Genomic DNA, 20,558 nt, shown 5'->3' with positions numbered 1-20,558 from the left:
CTCCGCCCCGAGCATTCTTCACAAAGGAACATGTGACACAAGTGATGAAGGATGCGGAAAGAGGAGAAGAGCAGAAAAGCACCTCCACCTCCAGCTCCAGCTCCACCTCCAGCTCTGCCCACAGCCTCCACAGCCTCCCAGGGAACACACCCTACTCTGCGGACAATGGAGACTAGACATGTGACCTTCTGCAGCCAATTGGATCCCAGCAAATCCTCTCACCGCCTCAGCGGTGGTCTCATTCTGTAACCAGTGATGAATTACACTCCAGCATAAGGGCCTAATAGTGCTGGATTTTTCATTCTAGTTTAGTTTTATTTAGTTCTGACTTTTTTTTTTCTAATTCAGTTAACTTTAATTCGTTTTTAGAGCAGGTTTGATAGTTTTTATTAGTTTTCTTTTTTTTTTTTTCCCAAAGGTTTAGTTTTAGTATTAATTTGTTTGTTTTTTTTTAATATATATATATATCTTTTCTTCTGTCGTCATATTCAAATAAATCCCAGACAGGACTCTGCTGCTTTCTCCCAGCTTTAGTCTCCATGTTTCCAGGTAGAGTGGGGACCAGAAGACGACTGGAAACCACAAGTGACAAACTGTTAAATATCACATGGTGACAGCAGAGAAAATTATTGGAGTGAAAAAAATCTCTTTCATATCAATCTGACATTGACAAAGATGAAAACAAAGGGAATTTTATCCATAATTATTAGTTTTAGTTTTGTAAGCAAACAATACAGTTTCAGTTAGTTTTTGTTTTTTTTCTTTTATAGTTTTTATTTCAGTTAATGAAAATGTTTTTTCAGTTCTAGTTTTGGTCATTTCATTAGTTTTCGTTACGGATAATAACCTTGCTCCAGCAACAAACACGTGAGAGAAGTTGTTGTGATTCAATAGCAAAATTTATTTATGTTGATTTCACATTTACATGACTGCTCAAACCAGGACAGACAGTCTCAATGTACAAAAGAAAAAGACACATTCAGCCGAAAGAGAGAAGAGTTTGGAAATATGTCATCCTTTTTGATCCTCTTCTTTACATCTGCATTGTCAGACCTATGTCATGCTCCTCAGTCTATACATTTATCAAGTTAATAGACAACCTTAAAGTACAAAAGAATCACCACATCACCCATTCCTGCTGAAAACACGCTGACAGAAGGTCAGCAGATTTGCCTCCACATGTGATGTAAATGTTCAGGCACATACTAGTGGCAGACTGAAGTTTTACTGTTAAGTGCTACTGATAAATCTGGTCACCGCTTGGTCACTTGAAGAACTTCTTGCTGGGATCCTTTGCGTGATCCAGCAGGAGCTGGCACGGTGTGAAAGGGCTTCCGTAGACCGCTTCGTACTGCCTCATCTTCTCCACCAGCTTGTCTGCGCCGAAGCTGTCCACGAAACGGAAAGGTCCTGCCAGTGTTGAGATCAAGAGTTAGATACAGGATCAGCAATGTGTGGTGTTAAAGGGCACCGACTGGATGTTCCATAAACTTACATCAGTAGAAATTTACTCATGTCAGGTGTCTACACTGGAATTAGTCCTGAGTAGTCTGACATTCTGACAGTATTTTTTTGGGTTGAACTTGGCTACATCTGCCATTACAAATCCACTGTTAGTTAACCTCTAGTACACAGGAGTCAAACATATGGCCCGGGGGCCAAAAACGGCCCACCAAAGGGTCCAATCCGGCCCGTAGGATGAATTTGTGAAATGTAAAAATGACACTAAAGATATGAACAGTCAGTCCTTATATATAAAGCCCTACTTCAGTCTCAAATGGGTCAGATCAGTAAAATACTACCATAAAAACCTACAAATAATGACAATTCCAAAATTTCCCTGTTTTAGTGTAAAAAAGTGAAATTACATGAAAATGTGTAAATTTACAAACTAGCCTTTCACAGAAAATATGAAAAACTAGAAATGTCCCAGGAGAAGTAAGTGCAATATTATCAACATTCTGCCAGTTACTCAAATATTAGGTGTATTTTCAGATCCATTGTGATCTGTAAGTTGTAATGCACATTTACAAATGATAAGCAGAGGCAAAATAGAGTTAAAATTGCACTTATTTTTCTTAATAAATTTCATTTTTTTCATGGTTGTTCGTGTTATTCACATTTTTAAAAGGACAGTTTACAGATGGAAATGTTTCCATAATGTAATTTTACTTTTTTCACCATAAAACACATTGAAATGTTTGGAGTTGCTATTATTTATATATTATTACGTTACTAATTTACTGGTCTGGCCCACTTCAGATCATATTGGGAAGATACGGCCCCTGAACTAAAATGAGTTTGACAGCCCCGCTCTAGTAATTCCTGAGCTGGTCCTTCGAAGGCTCCCTGGGAAGCTTTGAAGTAAAACATGTCTACTTTTTTACAGTATGTGTCCTTGCAGTGTAACAAATAATGATTCCATTCTGAGAAAAACACTAGAAAGTGGAGGATTTACGAACAATTTAAACTTTCCATCCATCTAATAACCTCTGTTTACCACTCTGGTCTGACTCATGGGGGAAATTTGACTCAACTGTTTACTGTTATCTTCAGATTTGTTCCTCACTGCACTCACTGTGTTTGACCTATGAGTGGCTCACAATTGTGGAATATTTGAAAAGTTAGGTCATCTTATCTTTCACTACATCCTGGGACAACTCACTCTGTATCGTTTGAGCTGCAGTCCTGACCGTCACACTGCCACATATTTAGTAAATGTCTGTTAATATTGTAGATTAAAGCAAAAGTAGCACCAGGTTTCCACCATATTTGTTAGCAAGATAACAGGTCTTAAGGCTGTTCGAATCCTGAAATTTGAGCAGACAATCACTGGTCATAAAGTAAATTACAATGGATAACATTATTGACTATTCTCTATTCTTAGCTTAATGTAAAATTGGAATTTAAGTCTAATAATAGTTTAAATCACCATCATTTCCTGAGGGCTCTGCCCAAAGGACCAAGTCCTGTACTGAAGTATTCAAGGAACAGTGAGGAATTTGTCAGCGAGGACCAAAGAAATGAGGACCTCAAAAATCAATATGAACAAGATAGAATGGTCAAAACGAGGCATATCATTGTCAACAGTCAATCATGATGCCTTTTTTTTTTTTTTTTCTTACTAGTTAAAGAGATTCTACATGAAGAACACAAACAAACATGTCATCTCATCTGGCCTAAGGGAAGATCTCTTTCCTGCAACTCAACAAACCACCTCTTCCAAGTCACTGTTACTGGACTCCGTCTTCAAACAGAAGTCTCCGTAGTGGTGCTACGGTGTAACTGCAACTAACTCTAAAACACAGGTGTCAAACATGCGGCCTGGGGGCCAAAACCGGCCCACCAAAGGTTCCAATCTGGCCCACAGGATGAATTTACAAAGTGCACGTTAGGGCATCGAACTCAAAAATAATATCATAATAACCTATAAATAATGACAAGACCAATTTTTTCTCTTTGATTTAGTTAAAAAAACATTCAATTATGAAAATGTTTACATGAACAAACTATCCTTTAACAATACAATGTGAATAACCTGAACAAATATGAACAACCTGAAATGTCTAAAGAAAATTAAGTGGAATTTTAACAATATTCTGCCTGTTATTAAACATTTTGTGTCTTTGTAGATCTGATCTGTAATGCATATGTATAAATGATAAGTCGAGGCATAATACTAATAAAATTGTACTTATATTTCTTAACAAATTCCATTTTTTTCAGATTATTCACATCCTTTTTGTTTGAATAGTTTGTAAATGTAAATATTGGCATAACTGAATGTTATTTTTTGCACTAAAATAATTTGCAGTTGTCATTATTTATTGGTTATCATGTTATTATTTTACTGGTCCGGCCCACTGAAGATTAAATTGGGCTGAATGTGGCCCCCGGAAGAAAATAAGTTTGACAGCCCTGTTCTAAAACAATGAAGTCTGTTGAAATAAGGTTGCTCAAGGTTAAATGTCACACACTCGATCCCTGTTGTACACAGACATGGTGTCATTTATAAATGTGGTATCCTTGAATGATGGCAAACAATGTGTTTGTTAGTTTCACCAAACTGGTTTTATCCAGGTGAATACAGGTGATTATCCCAGTGTAAATTAATCATGGTTCGCTTAAATAATCAGGCTCTGTTCAGTGTTTCACCCTGATACTCTCACCAAAGTTTAGTCTAGCACAGTTCTATGCATTTGTGTTGCTTTCATGTGTAAATCCAGCAGAGGTCACTGCTCTATACAATAAATACTTGGACTATAATATTCAAAGACTGGGGGATGCTTCACTGTAGAAATTCTTGGATTGCCTGTAAGACCGTTTTTCATTCCTAAAATGCTTTGACATAACTATTCCTGCTTTTTCCCTCATCTACAGAAATTACAAACTGCTTCAAGTGTCGACATCCAAGGGCGACCTCTGACCTCCTAGGCAGGGAGGGAATCCCAGCCCGAAGACGGCTCCGACATCCCCTTCCAGTGGACTGTTCAAAATGCCCTCCTGCAGGCACAGCAGCGCCTCATTGACGAATCGAGTTATGAGGCGGTACTGTATGTCAGAGTCAGATGAACTGTTGAAAAAAGGAACAAAAAAACAGAAATTCAGAATTTTCTATGAGACAAGATGATGACCAAAACTCAAATTACACCATTTCTTACACAGCAGGGTTTGGTGTTAATTTGTATTTCTCAAGGATGTCTTCAATTTCTGGATTGATGTCTTTGACTTTGAGTCCGGGCTGGTAGATGTAGCAACCCTTTCCAGATTTGCGACCTTGCAGAGAAAATGTGTGAATTAAATTTTTTTTTTTTATTACTAATCCATTAAGCCACTACAAAGACACAGTCCATCAGCACGAATCTTTGTACCTTTGAAATCCATTTCCACCATGGTCTTCAGAACCTCTACATTTCCACCACCAAACCTGGAGCCAAAAGCTTTGCCGAGGTCCTCAGCCACGTGTGCAGCGACATCGATGCCCACTTCATCGATCAGTGTGGCAGCACCCACAGGAAATCCAAAACTTGTGGTGAGGCCATCTAACTTCTTAGGGTCAGTCCCTTCCTGTAAACACACAACAGAAATAAGCATATACTATTACCTTCCAGCTGAGGTCTGAACAATTACGTTATGTCTAAATAGAGTTTCACACCTTTCACCAGACTCAGCCGATCAGTCTGGCCAACACTGTTACTGACGAAAGGTTAAAAGTTAATTCTGTTTACTTTACTGTCCCTGTAATCAAATTCAGTCACTGCATTTTACCCATTGTTACTTCCAGATGTTTGGCTAACATGGTATTTTGATACTGGGATTTGAGCATTCTAATTTTGGTGCATCATTAGCTCAGATTGCTGCTGGTTTTTCAAAGTGCCTGTATGCATCTTTGCAACAGCATTTTATGCCGCGTTTCCACTGCGTGGTACCGGCTCGACTCAACTCGGCCTTTTTGCATTTCCATTACGAAAAAGGACCTGGAATCTAGTACCCGGTACTAGTTTTTTGGTACCACCTCTGCTGAGGTTCCAAGCGATACTAAACCGTGACGTATAAACACTGCAGACCACTGATTGATCAGACAGTTTTCTCTGTGACCCACCGTTTTACAAAAAACAGATGCAGAAGTGGACAGTAAATACAGCGGTACATTAATCCACATGATAACAGCCCAAAACTACACAGTGGTCGGTCCAGGAGATTCAGTCTTTGGTGGCCGACGTAAAAATTCAGACGAAACAACATGCAATGAGAGAGTTTTCAGCAACTCTCTGAGCAGATGACATGGAAATTATGCACTGCATCGCTATGACGACCAGGTAGGGATGTAACGATATGAAAATTTCATATCACAGTTATTGTGACCAAAATTATCATGGTTATCATTATTATCACGGTATTGTTGAAATTGTGCTTAAAATCTTCAAAAAGTACTAATACACACACTGAAATAATTTAACCAAGTTGTGTTTAAAAAAAATAAAAAATAATAATAATAACTGGCACAATGTCCCTGCTGTTGCAGAAACATTCAAATATTAACCCTTAGTGGTCTGAGCCTATTTTGTCTGTTTTTCAGTCCTTTTGATTTGGCCTTTATATACTATAGAAACAAATGTTTACTATACCCATGTTTGGGATCTGTTTTTTCACCACAACTTCATCTATATCATCTATTATGTTTTCACTTTCACCTACTACATCAACACAAAAGGCCAGAAAACACAAAAAAATATATAAAATTTGATTTGAAAAATGTATATAATTTATTGCATAAATAACACAAAGATGCTTAACGAACCTTTTCAGAGACTTTCAAAGTGCATATTGGTTCCAAATATTAGGTATATACAATTAAAACTGTAATAAATTAAAACTATACTCAAATATTTGACATAAAAGCAGATGTTTACATAGGGTTTTTTCGTCTAGAAGTGCGGTAATCAAACACGGTTATCATGATAATTAGAATTTAAACAGTAATACTAACCGTCTGCAATTTACCGCAGTTTACTGTTATACCGGTAATTGTTACATCCCTACGTCCAAGTACTATAAAGTCAGAAGTATCCTGTAATGGAAACAGTCTCCAGGAATACCGAGTCGAGTCGAGCTGGTTCCACGTAGTAGAAACACGGCGTTAGTTACAAATCTGACAACAACCACAGCAGCAGCTCCACCAGCCCCATAAACCAGCACACAGGAGGAAGAAATGAATACTTTTCTGATGTCAACTTTTCTCATTTTTGATTTAAAGTTACACCTGCCTGCATGCCTCCATCTGCTTACTATTGAACATAACCCACAACAGCAATGACAGAAACCTGTGAGAGGCAAAATTACTCTAATGAACTGGTCTTTCTACGACTGCCAAAGTCCTATTAAAAACAGTAACCAAAGAGGCACCAAGCACAAAGCTGAAAATTGTTACTCACCTGGAGAACTCGAATTGCTTCTGCCAAAATGGGAGCCAGGCACCTCGTTGTATAGAATCCAGGACCATCCTTTAGAGAAAACTGAGTCATGATTTTCTTCTGTACAAGTATTACCATGCATCAGACCTGTGACACTTCCAGCTTCTCTTCTGACTAAACCTTTGTGTCAGGAACATTTAATCCTATTTAGCGGATCGTAATGATCTAAAACAGATATTTATAGGTGGATTGATTTACAGTTTATATGTACAGTGATACATGAAGTAGTTTGGACTTTGGACAAAAAACAGAAAAAGAAAGCAGCCACAGTTTCTTGACCTCTGCTCTTCAGTGAAATGGATAATTGTTTGATGCTGTATGGAAGTAAAGAAATCAACTGCATCTAGAGTTTTTGTTTGTTTTTCACAACCTCAAACAGAGGACTGTTTGAGTCAACATACAGTTTTTTCCAGTGAAAACCAGATAACATCTCACACTCACATGGGAAGTAGAGTTTTGAATTTTTGTTATTTAGGGGCCTGCACCATGAAGTAAATAACGAACAAACAACTACATAAAGCACCCCTCATACTACCCTGTTAGTCCAAACTAAACAACAGCAGTCACATTTCATGCATCAGGAAGGCCTTTACCCACTCACTCTGTCCAACCAGGGTTTGTGACTCTAGTTACAGCTGTGTTGACATAAACAGGACAGAAGTGGTACCCTATGACTGATTACACATTTGGACAACTCTAGAGCTTCAGACAGATGTGAGACAGGAATACTACGGTCTCTTCAGTCCACGCTGCCTGTTGTGTGTGATATGTTTCAATACTATACCGAAATACTGTATCTGAGAAGACACAGCAAACAGCTGAGAGGTCAGCTGACCATTCACAAGAGTTACATGTTCACTATGTCAAAATTTATTCAAAAACAAGTACGTATTTACTCTTTGGCAAAAAATGGGAAAAAAAACCTACCTAAAAAACTCCTTACATTTCTTTTGCATTTCCATAAACATTTCAGTGTAAAATTTCAATATACATATTTAAAACATTTATGGAAACATATCTACTGAAAACCTAGAGTTGAACCACTGGACATGTTATGTTGCTAATCCGTTTATTTTCTTAGTTATACATTGTAAATGTTAGACTGTAAATATTATAATACAGGGTTCTCACTAGGATTTTTCACAGCGTAGGGGCACCATGTACGCGGCGCCTCCGGGGGCATCCTCCCCCAGAAAATGTTTAAATTTATAACTCTCTGAAACACTATTTCCTGCATTTTGAGGGGCAAATTTGAAGCCAAGTTTTCATCTTTGTTCCAACAATGATTAAAAGCAAAAACTGTTTTTTTTTTTTCAATTTGTGAATGGTAATTATTGATGGGAAACAACGAATGAAACAATTATGAAACAATGCAATATTACCCTTGTGTTCGGCGTTACTCCTGTGCTTCGACGCAGACATGATCGTAGGAAAATATTCACTTGCACGAAATTAGGGACAATGGGAGCGGCACTCACACTACACACATGCACAGGCTAAATTTTAGATATAACTTTCCATGGGTGATCGGTCTGTTTAAATCAGATAAATTGATTGAAGTCTCATTGTCAGCCAATGAGCGTAAGGCAAGTGATGTTGGTGGGCGGGGTCAGACAATACCAAGGCACACAAAGGGGTGTGGATTCGTTCTCATTTCCTGTCTGCAGTGCTTTGCACCAAGACAAAGGAATATATTTTTTCAAATTCAAATCTCATTATCATTATGCTGGACGATCACACACACACACACAAAAAACACAGCCATGCTGGTTGAAAGACAGTGTCGCAGGTCAAATCTCAGCGTCGGGGACCCCTAGGGACAGCGTCGGGGGGCCCCGACGTTCAATGACGCTAGCGAGAACCCTGTATTATCATAAGTAATATTACAATGCCTGGAAAGGATTGTTATCATGTGTCTCACCCCAACTACAATGATGACTTTGCCTTGTTTCAGGCCGACTGCCACAGCTGAGGCCGTCGTATCGTTTGATGTCTGATCAGTGGTTATAATCTCTAGAAGCTGCATCTTGTCCACTGGAGAGAAGTAGTGCATTCCAATAACCTAACAAAATACAGAGGACAATGAGACGTGTATTTTTCTTCACTTTAGAAGCGACAGGGTTCCTGACAAAAAACCTTGTCTGGTCTCTTGCTTGCAGCAGCGATGTCTTTGATGGGCAGAGCTGATGTGTTGCTGGCAAATATGCAGTGTGGGGGGACCACCTGCAGAGACACATTCAGACAGGTTCAGTGTTTCAAAAGGTGAACACAGTGGACCCATATTTACAGCTAAGTGTGCACATCTTCTGTATCACAGGCATTTCCAGTCACACTTACAGCCTCGACTTCCTTCAGGACTGCATGCTTGATGTTGATATCCTCGAAGACGGCCTCAATAACCATGTCGGCTTTTTCAAAACTGCTGTAGTCCAACGTGCCAGTCAAATTGGACAATATGGAGTCTCTCTCAAATGATGTGATGCTCTTCTTTTTAGTTTTGTCATTTAGTCTAGCAAAAACATAGAAGTTAAGAGTAAATGTATACTGTGGTTGATTTGAAGTTTAAGGTTGTCCTATCAACAAACGGTGCCTTTGTCTGCCATGTTTACTTTTGTAATATAGAGATGGTATTTAGCTAAGAGTAAAATAACTAAATCTTTGATGTGATATTCTGACATATCACTCCATAGACGGACTTACCCTTTGTAGACCTGCTGCTGGCCTCTGGCTAGTCCAGCCTCTGTAGTGTCCTTCAAGACTGTATGCATACCTTTGTCCACGCTCACCTGGGCGATACCTGCCCCCATCAGACCCGCTCCCAAGATGGCAAGGGTCCTATGAGTAATCGAAAACAGACAATTTGTATAGAATTCAACAAAGATGAGACCACAGGAAAACTGGCTTTATACAGCAATCTCACACATTTTTACTGATCAAATTCAAACGTTTTTCATTATTTTGCAAAGACCAATTATGTAATTTTCATGACCATTCAATACCTTTAACTTTTATTATTAATTATATGTGACTGCGTGAGGGCATGTGCCACCAGGTACTATGTCTAATACCACCTTTACAGAGGTTCAAAATGAGCTGAAGTGATGTAAACGGGACAAAGTCATAGATCAGTCAATCCAGTGTTGTTGCTACATTAGTATTGTTGTGTATCATCATGTTGTGATGTGGGACACCATGCCAAGCTAGCGAGAAATCTCTGAAAACAGATTTGGAAGTCAGCTCTATCTTGACAAATCATCCACAGATCTGAAGTCTAAACAACTACATTTTTGTTTGAAAACACCTTAATATAATTTTCCCCCAAAAAAATTATGACCAAAACTTGACTATAACCAAGTTTCTTCCTCTGTTTTTGGGTTACTTAAAGCTGTAATCCCACTGACGTTGACTTCACAATAGTTTGTGTTGTGCCACTATGACAACCAGCCAAATTGAAGGGCTACTACACCTGCTGTGGAAATGCAACAAACGTGGGTCAAACTGAATCACACCATGCCAAGTCAAAGCAAATCAAGCTGAAACCACCGGTGAAAAAGTGGCCTAACTGTTGATATTTGAGAGGAATATAAAATTAACCAACATAAGCAACAAAAAATAAATAAATAAATCCACCAATTTCTTATTTAGAAGCCAACTTTAAAATAAAGTGTTGTTTTTAGTCAATAATACCAAATAATTCCATAGCCACAAACTGAGGGACAACCCTAACTGTCTCAGAAGTTTTTCCTCATTCTTATTTAGCAAAAAGAGAAAAAATGCAATCGAAGTTTTTCTTGACCACAATAAAAACACAGAACAAAATTATTTGAGATTTTTAACTCTATTATCAGGACATAAACATCTAGTGGTAGATCACTCAGCACCATTACAATGACAAAATGTTTGCCAATATATATACCCACATAGAATTAAGTCAACAATAAGTATCATTTTACCACCCAGTCCTCCATTACTATTATACAGCCTGCTGTAGCATGATTATACACACAATAGTACTCTGAGTGCATGTTTGTGAGCTTATAAATCTGCATACCTGAAGAATTCTATACACTTACTTCACTTCTCTTTCAGGAGTTCCAAAGCGGTTCTTTTTGCATGCAACTTGACCGTGGTAAAGACCAATCAGAGCTGCTGATTCTGAGGTTTTTGCCAAGTGCCCAAAATTCTGAGACCAACACAAATGTATGAAGAACAATTTAGTGTGTGCATTGTAGTAAATGCCAAGTGTACTGAGGATGTCAAACCAACAAACCTTACCTGTGACTCAGCTAAATACCCAGCAACAGGGCCTTGTTCTACACCAGTCTTCACACACTGAAAGGTTTTACAGAGAGAGAGAGAGAAAAAAAAAAAAAAAAAAAGACGTGGCGTTCTATTTAATAAACTCAAGAAGTCAATTTTGACAATATTCTGCAAAGGATTTCACTCACTTCAATGATTTTCAGGGGAGCTGGATAAAGTCCTTTGCTCTGCTTCATAACTTTACCTTGTACCGTTTTGTAAATTTGATTTCGTACAAGTTCAAAGCTCATGATGTAGTCTTGAATTTCTATAGAAACAGGAAAACAATGAGTCATTTGGTGTTGTTTGTGATTAATTAAAGACGGTCATATGTTCATCAAAATCATTCAGACTTACTCTGCATTGTGCCTTTCTCTTTGTGAAGAGAGATTTTCTTGTTGGCAATCCCTCTGGCACAGTCCACAGCAATTTCCTCAAGGTATTCAATGGTTCTATCCTCTGGACTCTTCAGTCCAGGTCCTTTAATTTGTCCCAAAATTTAACAAATGTTAAAATTAATTTGAATCAGCTCCCTGTCTTAATTATATGCAAGTAGAGATGACGTTTTACCTAGGGTGTCGACAAGTCGGTCAATGAGCCCCATCTTCTTGGCTTTATCTGCACGGATATTTCTTCCTGTCAGCATCATATCAAAGGCACTAGGTAGACCAACCTAAAAAAAGCAATAGTAGCAAAGACATGAATTTATACGTTACTGTAATTATATCAAGGTGTTATGCAGTGTGTAGTATAGCACTAATTCTAAATGAAAATAAATTCAGATATAGTTTCAAGTTTCAATAAACATAAAAATCTGAAGATTCAAAAAGTCCTGATATTCAAAGAAAATATTTTGAGAAAAAAAGGTAATAAAAAGGACTATTGTGAACTTATTAAAAATTTTTCCTTATATATTACTAGAGCTGTCCAACATCCCAGCTGATCTAAACAAGCAGTCTAACAGGTGTCCTCCTAATACATTATTTGATCTTATATAGTTTCCTATATTAATACAACTAAAAAAATGCAATTTAATATCATGACTTAATTCCCAAAATTTGTCAATTTTTTTTATCCAATCGGAGACTCTACTACTCCTTTGAGTTGCCCACACAGTTTGACTAAATTTCAGAAAATTTCCATGACTTTTCAAAGATATATAATATTTTCATGACTGTTTATGGTGACCCTTCAGATAATTATCCATCCATCCATCCATCCATTATCTTCCGCTTTATCCGGGGCCGGGTCGCGGGGGTAACAGTCAAAGCAGGGATGCCCAGACTCCTCCTCCAGCTCTTCCGGGGGGACCCTGAGGCGTTCCCAGGCCAGCCCAGAGACATAGTCTCTCCAGCGTGTCCTGGGTCTCCCCGAGGTCTCCTCCCGGCGGGACATGCCCGAAACACCTCCCCAGGGAGGCATCCAGGAAACAAATGCCCGAGCCACCTCAGCTGGCCCCTCTCGACGCGGAGGAGCAGCGACTCTACTCTGAGCTCCTCCCTGGTGACTGAGCTCCTCCCCTTATCCCTAAGGGTGCGCCCAGCCACCCTGTGGAGGAAACTCATTTCCACCGCTTGTATCCGGGATCTGGTCCTTTCGGTCATGACCCAAAGCTCATGACCATAGGTGAGGGTAGGAACGTAGATTGACCGGTAAATCGAGAGCTTCTCCTCTCGGCTCAGCTCCTTCTTTACCACAACTGACCGATACAGTGACTGCATCACTGCAGCCGCTGCACCGATCCACCTGTCAATCTCACGCTCCATCCTTCCCTCACTCGTGAACAAGACCCCAAGATACTTAAACTCCTCCACTTGGGGCAAAGGCTGTTTTTTATTTTTTAAAGCAGTTGCAGCTAACAAAATTTAATTCCATGACTCTTCCAAGTTTTTCCACCTACTGAAATTTGAACAACATACTTGACCACTGTAGGTCATTACAAACCAAATAAGTACTAACCATTTTGGGGAGTCTCTGTGTACCACCAGCTCCAGGTAAAAGACCGAGCATGACTTCAGGAGTACCGAGAACTGTTTTCCTGCTCTTTGTTGCAATTCTGTAGTGGCATGCAATGGCAAACTGAAAAAAGAAAAAAAGCAACCAATAGACAACACATGACCACAGACAATCATTACTTAAGAAATAAGGAAAAGTTATGCCACTACATGGAATCGGCTCGACTCAGCTCGACTCTGGTACCAGGTCCTATTCCAGGAGACCATTTCCATTACAGGATACTACCGACTTCACAGTACCTGGTCGTCATAGCGATGCGGTGCGTTACTTCTGTGTCGTCTGCTCAGAGTTGCTGATAAACTCACTCGTTGCGTGTTGTCTCGTCAAGCTCACGCTGAATTTCTACATCTGAACCTCCTCGACAAACCATGGTGTAGTTTTAAGGGCTGTCATCATGTGGATTAACCTACCGACATATTTACTGTCAAATTCCGCATCTGTTTTTTGTAAAATGGCGGGTCAGAGACAACTCTCTGACCAATCATTGGCCTGCAGCGTTTACACGTCATGTTTTAGTATCTGTTCCCCAGTCATGGAACCTCGGTGGAGGGGATACAAAAAAACTAGTACCAGGTACCAGATTCCAGGTCCTTTTTCATAATGGAAATGCAAAAAGGCCTAGTCGAATCGAGTCGAGTCAGTACCACGTAGTGGAAACGGGGCATTAGATGCTCAAAGATCGGTTTACCTCCAGGCCACCCCCTAAACATGAACCATTGATGGCAGCTACAATAGGCTTTGGAGACTTCTCAACCAGTGCAAACATCCTCTGCCCTTCCTGAGAAAGTTTGGTGACCTCCTCTGCAGTGCCACAGCCCTGGATCATACTGTGAATGGATGCAGAAGTTACAAATAAACAAACAACAGAAAATAACAGACTCCATTTTATCCACAGACAGGAGAATTCTACAACTAAGACTGCATAATAATGTTGTTTTGCAATTTCAGCAAAAAAACAAAATGGCTAATCATGCGCAGCAGACCAAGATGCAAATAAAAGAAAATGTATAAGGTACATTACAATAAATTACAGGTGCAGGTCAAATAATTAGAATATCATGAAAAAGTTCAATATTTTTTGTCACTCATTTCAGGAAGTGAAACCCATATATTATATGACTCATTAGACAGAGTGAAATATTTCAAGCCTTATTTCTGGAAATTGTGATGTTTATGGCTTACAGATAATGAAAACCAAAAATTCTGTGTCTCAGAAAATTAGAATATTGCATAAAATCAATTAAAATGGATATTTTAAACAGAAATGTCAGGCTTCTGAAAAGTTTGTTCATTTCTATGTACTGAAGAGTTGGATGGTTCTACTTTTACATCAATGTGTCATGTCATGGAGGTGATCAGCCTGTGGCACTGCTCAGGTGGAATGGAAGCCCAGGTTGGTTTGATAGTGTCTTTCAGGTCATCTGCATTGTTGGATCTGGTGTCTCATCTCCCTCAGGATAATACTCCATAGATTCTCTATGGGGTTCAGGTCAGGTGAGTTTTCTGGCCAGTCAAGCACAGTAACACCATGGTCATTAAACCAGCTTTTGGTACCTTTGGCAGTGTGGGCAGGTGCCAAGTCCTGCTGGAAAATGAAATCAGCCTCTCCATAAAGCTTCTCAGCAGAAGGAAGCATGAAGTGCTCTAACATGTCCTGGTAGATGGGTTGTTGACTGTGGACTTCAGAAAACACAGTGGACCAACCCCAGCAGATGCCATGGCAGAACAAATCACCACTGACTGTGGAAACTTCACACTGGACTTCAAGCAACGTGAATTCTGTGCCTCTCCACTCTTCCTCTAGACTCTGGGACCTTGATTTCCAAATGACATGCAAAATGGACTTTCATCTGAACAGAGGACTTTGGACTTTCCACAGTCAGTGATTTGGGCTTGGTCATCATCATTCCATATTCACTTCCAGAGTTTCTGTTATGTGTTACTTTGCTACTGTTGAAGAAATAGTAACAGAATTACTGTAAGGCTATTAGCTGTGGGTCCAACTTCTGCACTGCCTGATTTACATGCATGTTTTAGAGTTAGGCTAGAGAGTAAAAAGATTTTAGATTTATATAAAACTCTGGCAGGACAAACCAGTAACCAATAACTAATGAAAATACTGCAGCTGTATGTTGAGATAAAGGTTTATATTTACTTCTTTGTATAGTTCTACTCAAATCTGTACTCAAGTTCCTAGTCAAATAATGTTAACCATAAGCCATGAGACACAGTCTAAACCTCTAGAGCAAAACTTTTTGTTTAGGTGCAGCTTACCTACACTGCATAAAATGTGAGCAATTCAGATCAGAAATACACTGAGCTTTTGAAGTCAATCATCCAGCTCTACTTCTGCTGTACTAAAAATACTTCATTGTTATATGTGATTGTATACACTATGTGCTCTATTCCAGTTTTTAATTCATTTATCAATTTTCATCAATTTCCCCGCAGTGACATTTTTTCACTGACAGAATTGAAATGCCTGTACTAGACAATCAACAATTAGATCATCTTCTGGATCAGCTTGAAATTGACCACATTTATTAGTGCAATAAATGCTATCATTTCAAAGAAATTATTTCCCAGTTATGAAAATTCCTTCACATAAATTGTAGGATCCAAACCATCTTCTAAGAGAACTGGGATATGACAATGGCCTAGCTTGAGTAAAAATTCCAAGGCAGAATGTGCTGTAGTTTTTGTGCTACAGGTGCAGACAGACAAACACGTGGATCTAAGTGCATTAACCTCAAAATCTTTGGTTAGTTGACATGGAATGACAATTAGTGTCACATAATAATTCAATGCGCTGTAGATTTAAGGAAGTTTCACCTACTTGATATCAGCTCCTGCTATGAAGCATCCTGGCTTTGTGGAGATAAGGACAGCACTCTGAACAGCATTATTGGCCAACACTTCATCCATTACTTCTGTCAACTCTTTTTGCATTTGGATTGACAGGGTATTAACCTGGAAGAAGAGTAACGCCTTAGACTCCTTTTATGATGTACATCTACATCAAAACATCTAACAGGTGCTGCATGCCATGCTAAACTAAAACGTGTGCAAACCTTTGAATTTGGATCATTCATTCGTATAACAGCAACATCTCCCTTGACTTCACAGTCCACGTGGGTTCTGGCTAAAAATAAAGACGGAAGTTGATATTCAGTTAAAAACCACTCTGTCACTGGAGATTGTGACCTATTTATTTATTTACTATGTTATTTGAATGGGAGCTGATAGTTACCTTGCATGACGGGAGCAACTGAGAAGGTTCGAAAACTGTTTGCTGTAAAGAGGAAAATCTGATGAAGCAACACATTGTTACAGTCACATATTTACATATTGCTTTAGCCAAAGGTGTCAAAAATGTGGCCCGGGGGCCAAATCCAGCCCACAAAGGGGTCCAATCTGGCCCGTGGGATGAATTTGTGAAATGCAAAAATTACACTGAAGATATTAGCAATCAATAGTGTAGAAATCATTTTAATTCAGTTCCACGTACAGACCAATTGGATCTCAATTGGGTCACATCAGTAAAAGAGTATCATAATAACCTATAAATAATGAAAACTGCAGATTTTATCTTTGTTTTAGTGAAAAAAGTAAAATTACATGAAAATGTTTACATTAACAAACTATCCTTTTACAAAAAATGTGAATAACCTGAACAAATATGAACAACGTGAAATGTCTTAAGAGAAGTAAACACAATTTTACCAATATTATACATGGTACTATATTAGGGTGGTCCAAAAAATTTTTTTTTAAAGATTCTCTGGATTAGAACCCTGCATTTGGTTCCATATCTGGCCAAATTACTTCAGTCCAAATTTTATGCAAATTAATTAATATTTAGAGGTTGCACAGACAGGTGCAGATGTCTCTATATACTCTAACAGAACTAGCCAAATGAATAAAGCAGATTAGAATAATTTGTAATTTTAGTCTCAATATCAAACTGCAACTTGCAGAAAAATGTTCCTTAGAAAGTCCAGCAACCACTGTTGGTTTATTGAAATGACCAAAAATGTTCCTGTGTTCTTTGACAACTTGGAGCAAGTACTGTTTTTGATCTTCATTTTTTGTTCGGCTACAGTTGAAGTCTTGAATAAGCTCCACCCTTCTTTCAGCAACATCATTGACAACTTTACTGGAATGCACCATTTGAGCAGCCTTCTGAAAGTCTGCATCATCAGCCCAGTCTACTGGAGGAACTGTTCAGAATGTTTGTGGCAGATCCAAAGTTTCAAACAAACGCATGGTGCTGGTGGGGACAAAAGCCCTGATCTGCTTCCCTTCACAATCTGATGGATTAAGGACATCCCAACGCTTTAGTGGAACCCAAAGAACCTGCATTTAACATCATGTTGTCGACCATCAGCTGCTTCTGCTCTGGTGTCACACTGGAGTCACAGAATGGACCACAACCAGTTCTACACTCCAGTACCACAGACGTGGGCGGAGTTACTTCATCCATATATTTCTAGCTGAATCCCTCAAACCTTGGTTTTGATAGTACTGCTCTTCTCTTACAGCTCAGCTCGTCTATGCTGAAAATGAACAATTACTCAATTTCCAGGAAACTTCCAGCAACTTGTGCAACCTCTAAAACATCTCCTTTTTCTTCCAATTTTTTCCTAAATCATCTTTTGAATGCCAAAACCTAATGCAGGGTTCTAATTGAGGTTATCTGAAACTTTATTTTTTTTTTACCAGGATTGTTGGACCACCCTGTACTATATGTTTTGTGTATTTGTAATTGTAAAGTAAGTTGTAACGCACATGTGTAAATGATAAACTGTTAAACTCAGGCTTGCACTTGTTTTTCTTAAGACATTTCAAGTTATTCGTGTTTTTCAGCTTTTTAAGGAAATGTACTAGATATAAACATTATCATAATGTAATTTTTTAAAAAACTTTTTTCTCTGTTCTTATTTTACTGGTCCAACCCACTGGAGATCACACTGGGGTGAATGTGGAACTGAACTAAACTGAGTTTGACACTCCTGGCTGAAGCTATCAACAGGGCTAGGCTTACTAGCTGACTCAACGAAAATACTGGTCCCATTAAAGACATGTAGACCATCCTCATGTGGCATGCACAAGACATACCGGTGACAGGTTACCATAATAGTATCTTGACCTCAAATCTCGGTCATCGTAGGCAGACACAGTGCAATATGACCTTTTACCTACTTCCCCGCCTACAACACAGAAAGACACGACCACCACATCACAATGGCGAATGAATGAATGTCAGAAGTCTAAAAATATCAGGCTGGGCTGCCTTCAGACCGATATCCCACCGACAGAAGAGCAAACAACCCGTATTTAAGTTGAACTAAAAAAAAACGCCAAGCTAACTTTTAATAAGAGGCCGTCTGAACACATCCGTAGCAGTAGGTTGGTTAGCACGAACACTTACTACACTCCTTCTTTTGCATATAACGTTTAAATGTTCGGCATTTGAAGAATAAATTACTTAACTCAACATGAATGTGTCTGAAGAAGAAGTAAACACTCTCAACCTGAAACTCCGATCTACATTTCCAGTTGTATTCTCTGAAGCTATCAGCTAATGCTAGTGGAACAAGCTAATTTCCCGACTACTGCTACCGACACTGCCCCCCCCTCCAGTTACAGAATAATTATTATCCACTTGGCGTTTGTTGTTGAAGTTTTCACCGGTGTCATTTTTACCTGTGAAGAGCGCGTATCGCCGTGATGTTAACCTGGAGAGAACGCCAAGGGCTCGTACACCGGCCATGTTGAGCGGAGGTCAGACGGCTCCAGCTACCTGTCCAAGCACTGGGATTGGCCCAACGGCGCGTGTTCACTTCCGCATTTCGTTCTGGCGGAGAAGGCTTTGATTGGCTCTGGACGGACAAACTCGCATATTATTGGTCCTGCTGGAGATGTTCGATGTTAATTGGTCTGTTGAGGACTTCACGTAAAACGCGCCTCTTCCACATTTAAACCTAATATACCTAAAACATCAATCTAGAATTTATTGTAAATTTGGTCATATTATTTGGAAAATTTCATACACATAAAAACAAATATACTAAAAAACACCCAAATTTTAAAATCTTCCCATTAGAATTTGGAAATTATATTAAATCTTTAGAATTCATTTTATAATAATAAAAAAAAGTACTTACACCTTGGTTATTTATACAAAAATTTTTTTAATACTAACTGAACTCTCTGTTGCATTTATTTATTTATTAATATTTGTCAGAATTATTATTTTGTATTTATTTACTTTTTCTTTGTTTTGTTTTTGTTTTTGTTTTTGTTTTTTTTTTTTTTTTACTATTATTTATATATTATGCTTTGTATTTTTAAATCTATGCATTATTTTCTTAAACTTATATGTTCAAATGCATTTTCCCTTTTGACATCTTGTTGTTTGTTCAAAATGTTGTACTGTATACTCAAATGTTAATAAAGTTGAAAAAAAAAAAAAAAACACAACAACAATATACCAAAGACACAATATCGCCAGACTCCCTTTGAAACTTTCTAAATCCTATCAACAAGCTCTACTTTCTTGGGAACTTTGCTATACATGCAATTTTTCTCCACACAAAGCTATCATTTGGAATAATGAAAACATTATTGTTAGAAAAAATCAATTTCTCACAGAGCTGGATTGACAAAGACATTATTTTCATTAATGACCTTGTTGACAAAGATGGGAACTTATTAAGATATGAACAATTCATGACAATAAATTTGTTTCCAATTCCAAATAAAGAATACAACTATGTATTCAAAGCGATACCTAATGGTATTTTCTTACTTATGAAAAATCATCTTAGTTATCTATCATCACAGACAAATAAACCTTGTTTATTGATCAATGGCATTAATATTTTTAGTTCAAGCTGTAATAACAGACATATAGGCAATGCATTGAATGGAAAGAGGAAAATTTCCCCCAGAGGTAAAACAGTATGGAATTCAACTGTCTCTAAAACTGAGTGGTCAAAAGCATGAACATTACCACATAAATATTGTATTACAAACAAAATTAGAATTTTACATCTCAAAATTTTACATAACATATATCCCTCCAATGCTATTTTGTGTCAATTTTATGATGTGGAAGAAATATATAACTTTTGTCATTCTTACTCTGAAACTACTCTGGACTTATTCTTTTTATGTGAACATTCTTCTAATTTTTGGTCCAAAATGGAAAATTATATCATATCTAAAAGTAACAATAAAATAAATATAACATCCCAAAATGTAATT

General features: G+C 38.2%; 1 protein-coding gene across 1 annotated transcript; it reads right to left on the bottom strand.

Moving 5' to 3' along the window:
• Positions 1 to 880: 880 nt before the first annotated feature.
• Positions 881 to 19,113, bottom strand: hadhab (hydroxyacyl-CoA dehydrogenase trifunctional multienzyme complex subunit alpha b). Its single transcript, XM_030127138.1, has 20 exons — positions 18,996 to 19,113; positions 16,540 to 16,581; positions 16,361 to 16,431; positions 16,126 to 16,259; positions 13,978 to 14,116; positions 13,233 to 13,352; positions 11,844 to 11,946; positions 11,631 to 11,753; positions 11,423 to 11,541; positions 11,250 to 11,306; positions 11,048 to 11,157; positions 9,675 to 9,809; positions 9,312 to 9,483; positions 9,111 to 9,197; positions 8,896 to 9,036; positions 6,936 to 7,004; positions 4,872 to 5,067; positions 4,662 to 4,776; positions 4,428 to 4,573; positions 881 to 1,410 (listed from the first exon to the last, which is right to left on the bottom strand). The coding sequence occupies exons 1-20, from the start codon at positions 19,060 to 19,062 to the stop codon at positions 1,265 to 1,267; spliced, it is 2,292 nt and encodes a 763-aa protein (XP_029982998.1). The 5' UTR covers positions 19,063 to 19,113; the 3' UTR covers positions 881 to 1,264.
• Positions 19,114 to 20,558: the final 1,445 nt, after the last annotated feature.

The sequence above is a fragment of the Sphaeramia orbicularis genome, chromosome 22 (assembly GCF_902148855.1).
Source record: "Sphaeramia orbicularis chromosome 22, fSphaOr1.1, whole genome shotgun sequence".
NCBI classification, from domain to species: Eukaryota; Metazoa; Chordata; class Actinopteri; order Kurtiformes; family Apogonidae; genus Sphaeramia; species Sphaeramia orbicularis.
Note: the sequence above shows the minus strand (reverse complement) of the source record. Positions and strands in the feature narration are given on the sequence as shown.

Bases quoted from the DNA above. Each gene is read 5' to 3' on its own strand.
- hadhab (XM_030127138.1), bottom strand. From the start codon at position 19,062: ATGGCCGGTGTACGAGCCCTTGGCGTTCTCTCCAGGTTAACATCACGG. The intron at 13,353-13,977 runs GTAAACCGATCT...TTCTTTTTTCAG, and splicing joins GTTTAGGGGGTGGCCTGGAG to TTTGCCATTGCATGCCACTA. The intron at 9,484-9,674 runs GTAAGTCCGTCT...TGTTTTTGCTAG, and splicing joins CAGCAGCAGGTCTACAAAGG to ACTAAATGACAAAACTAAAA.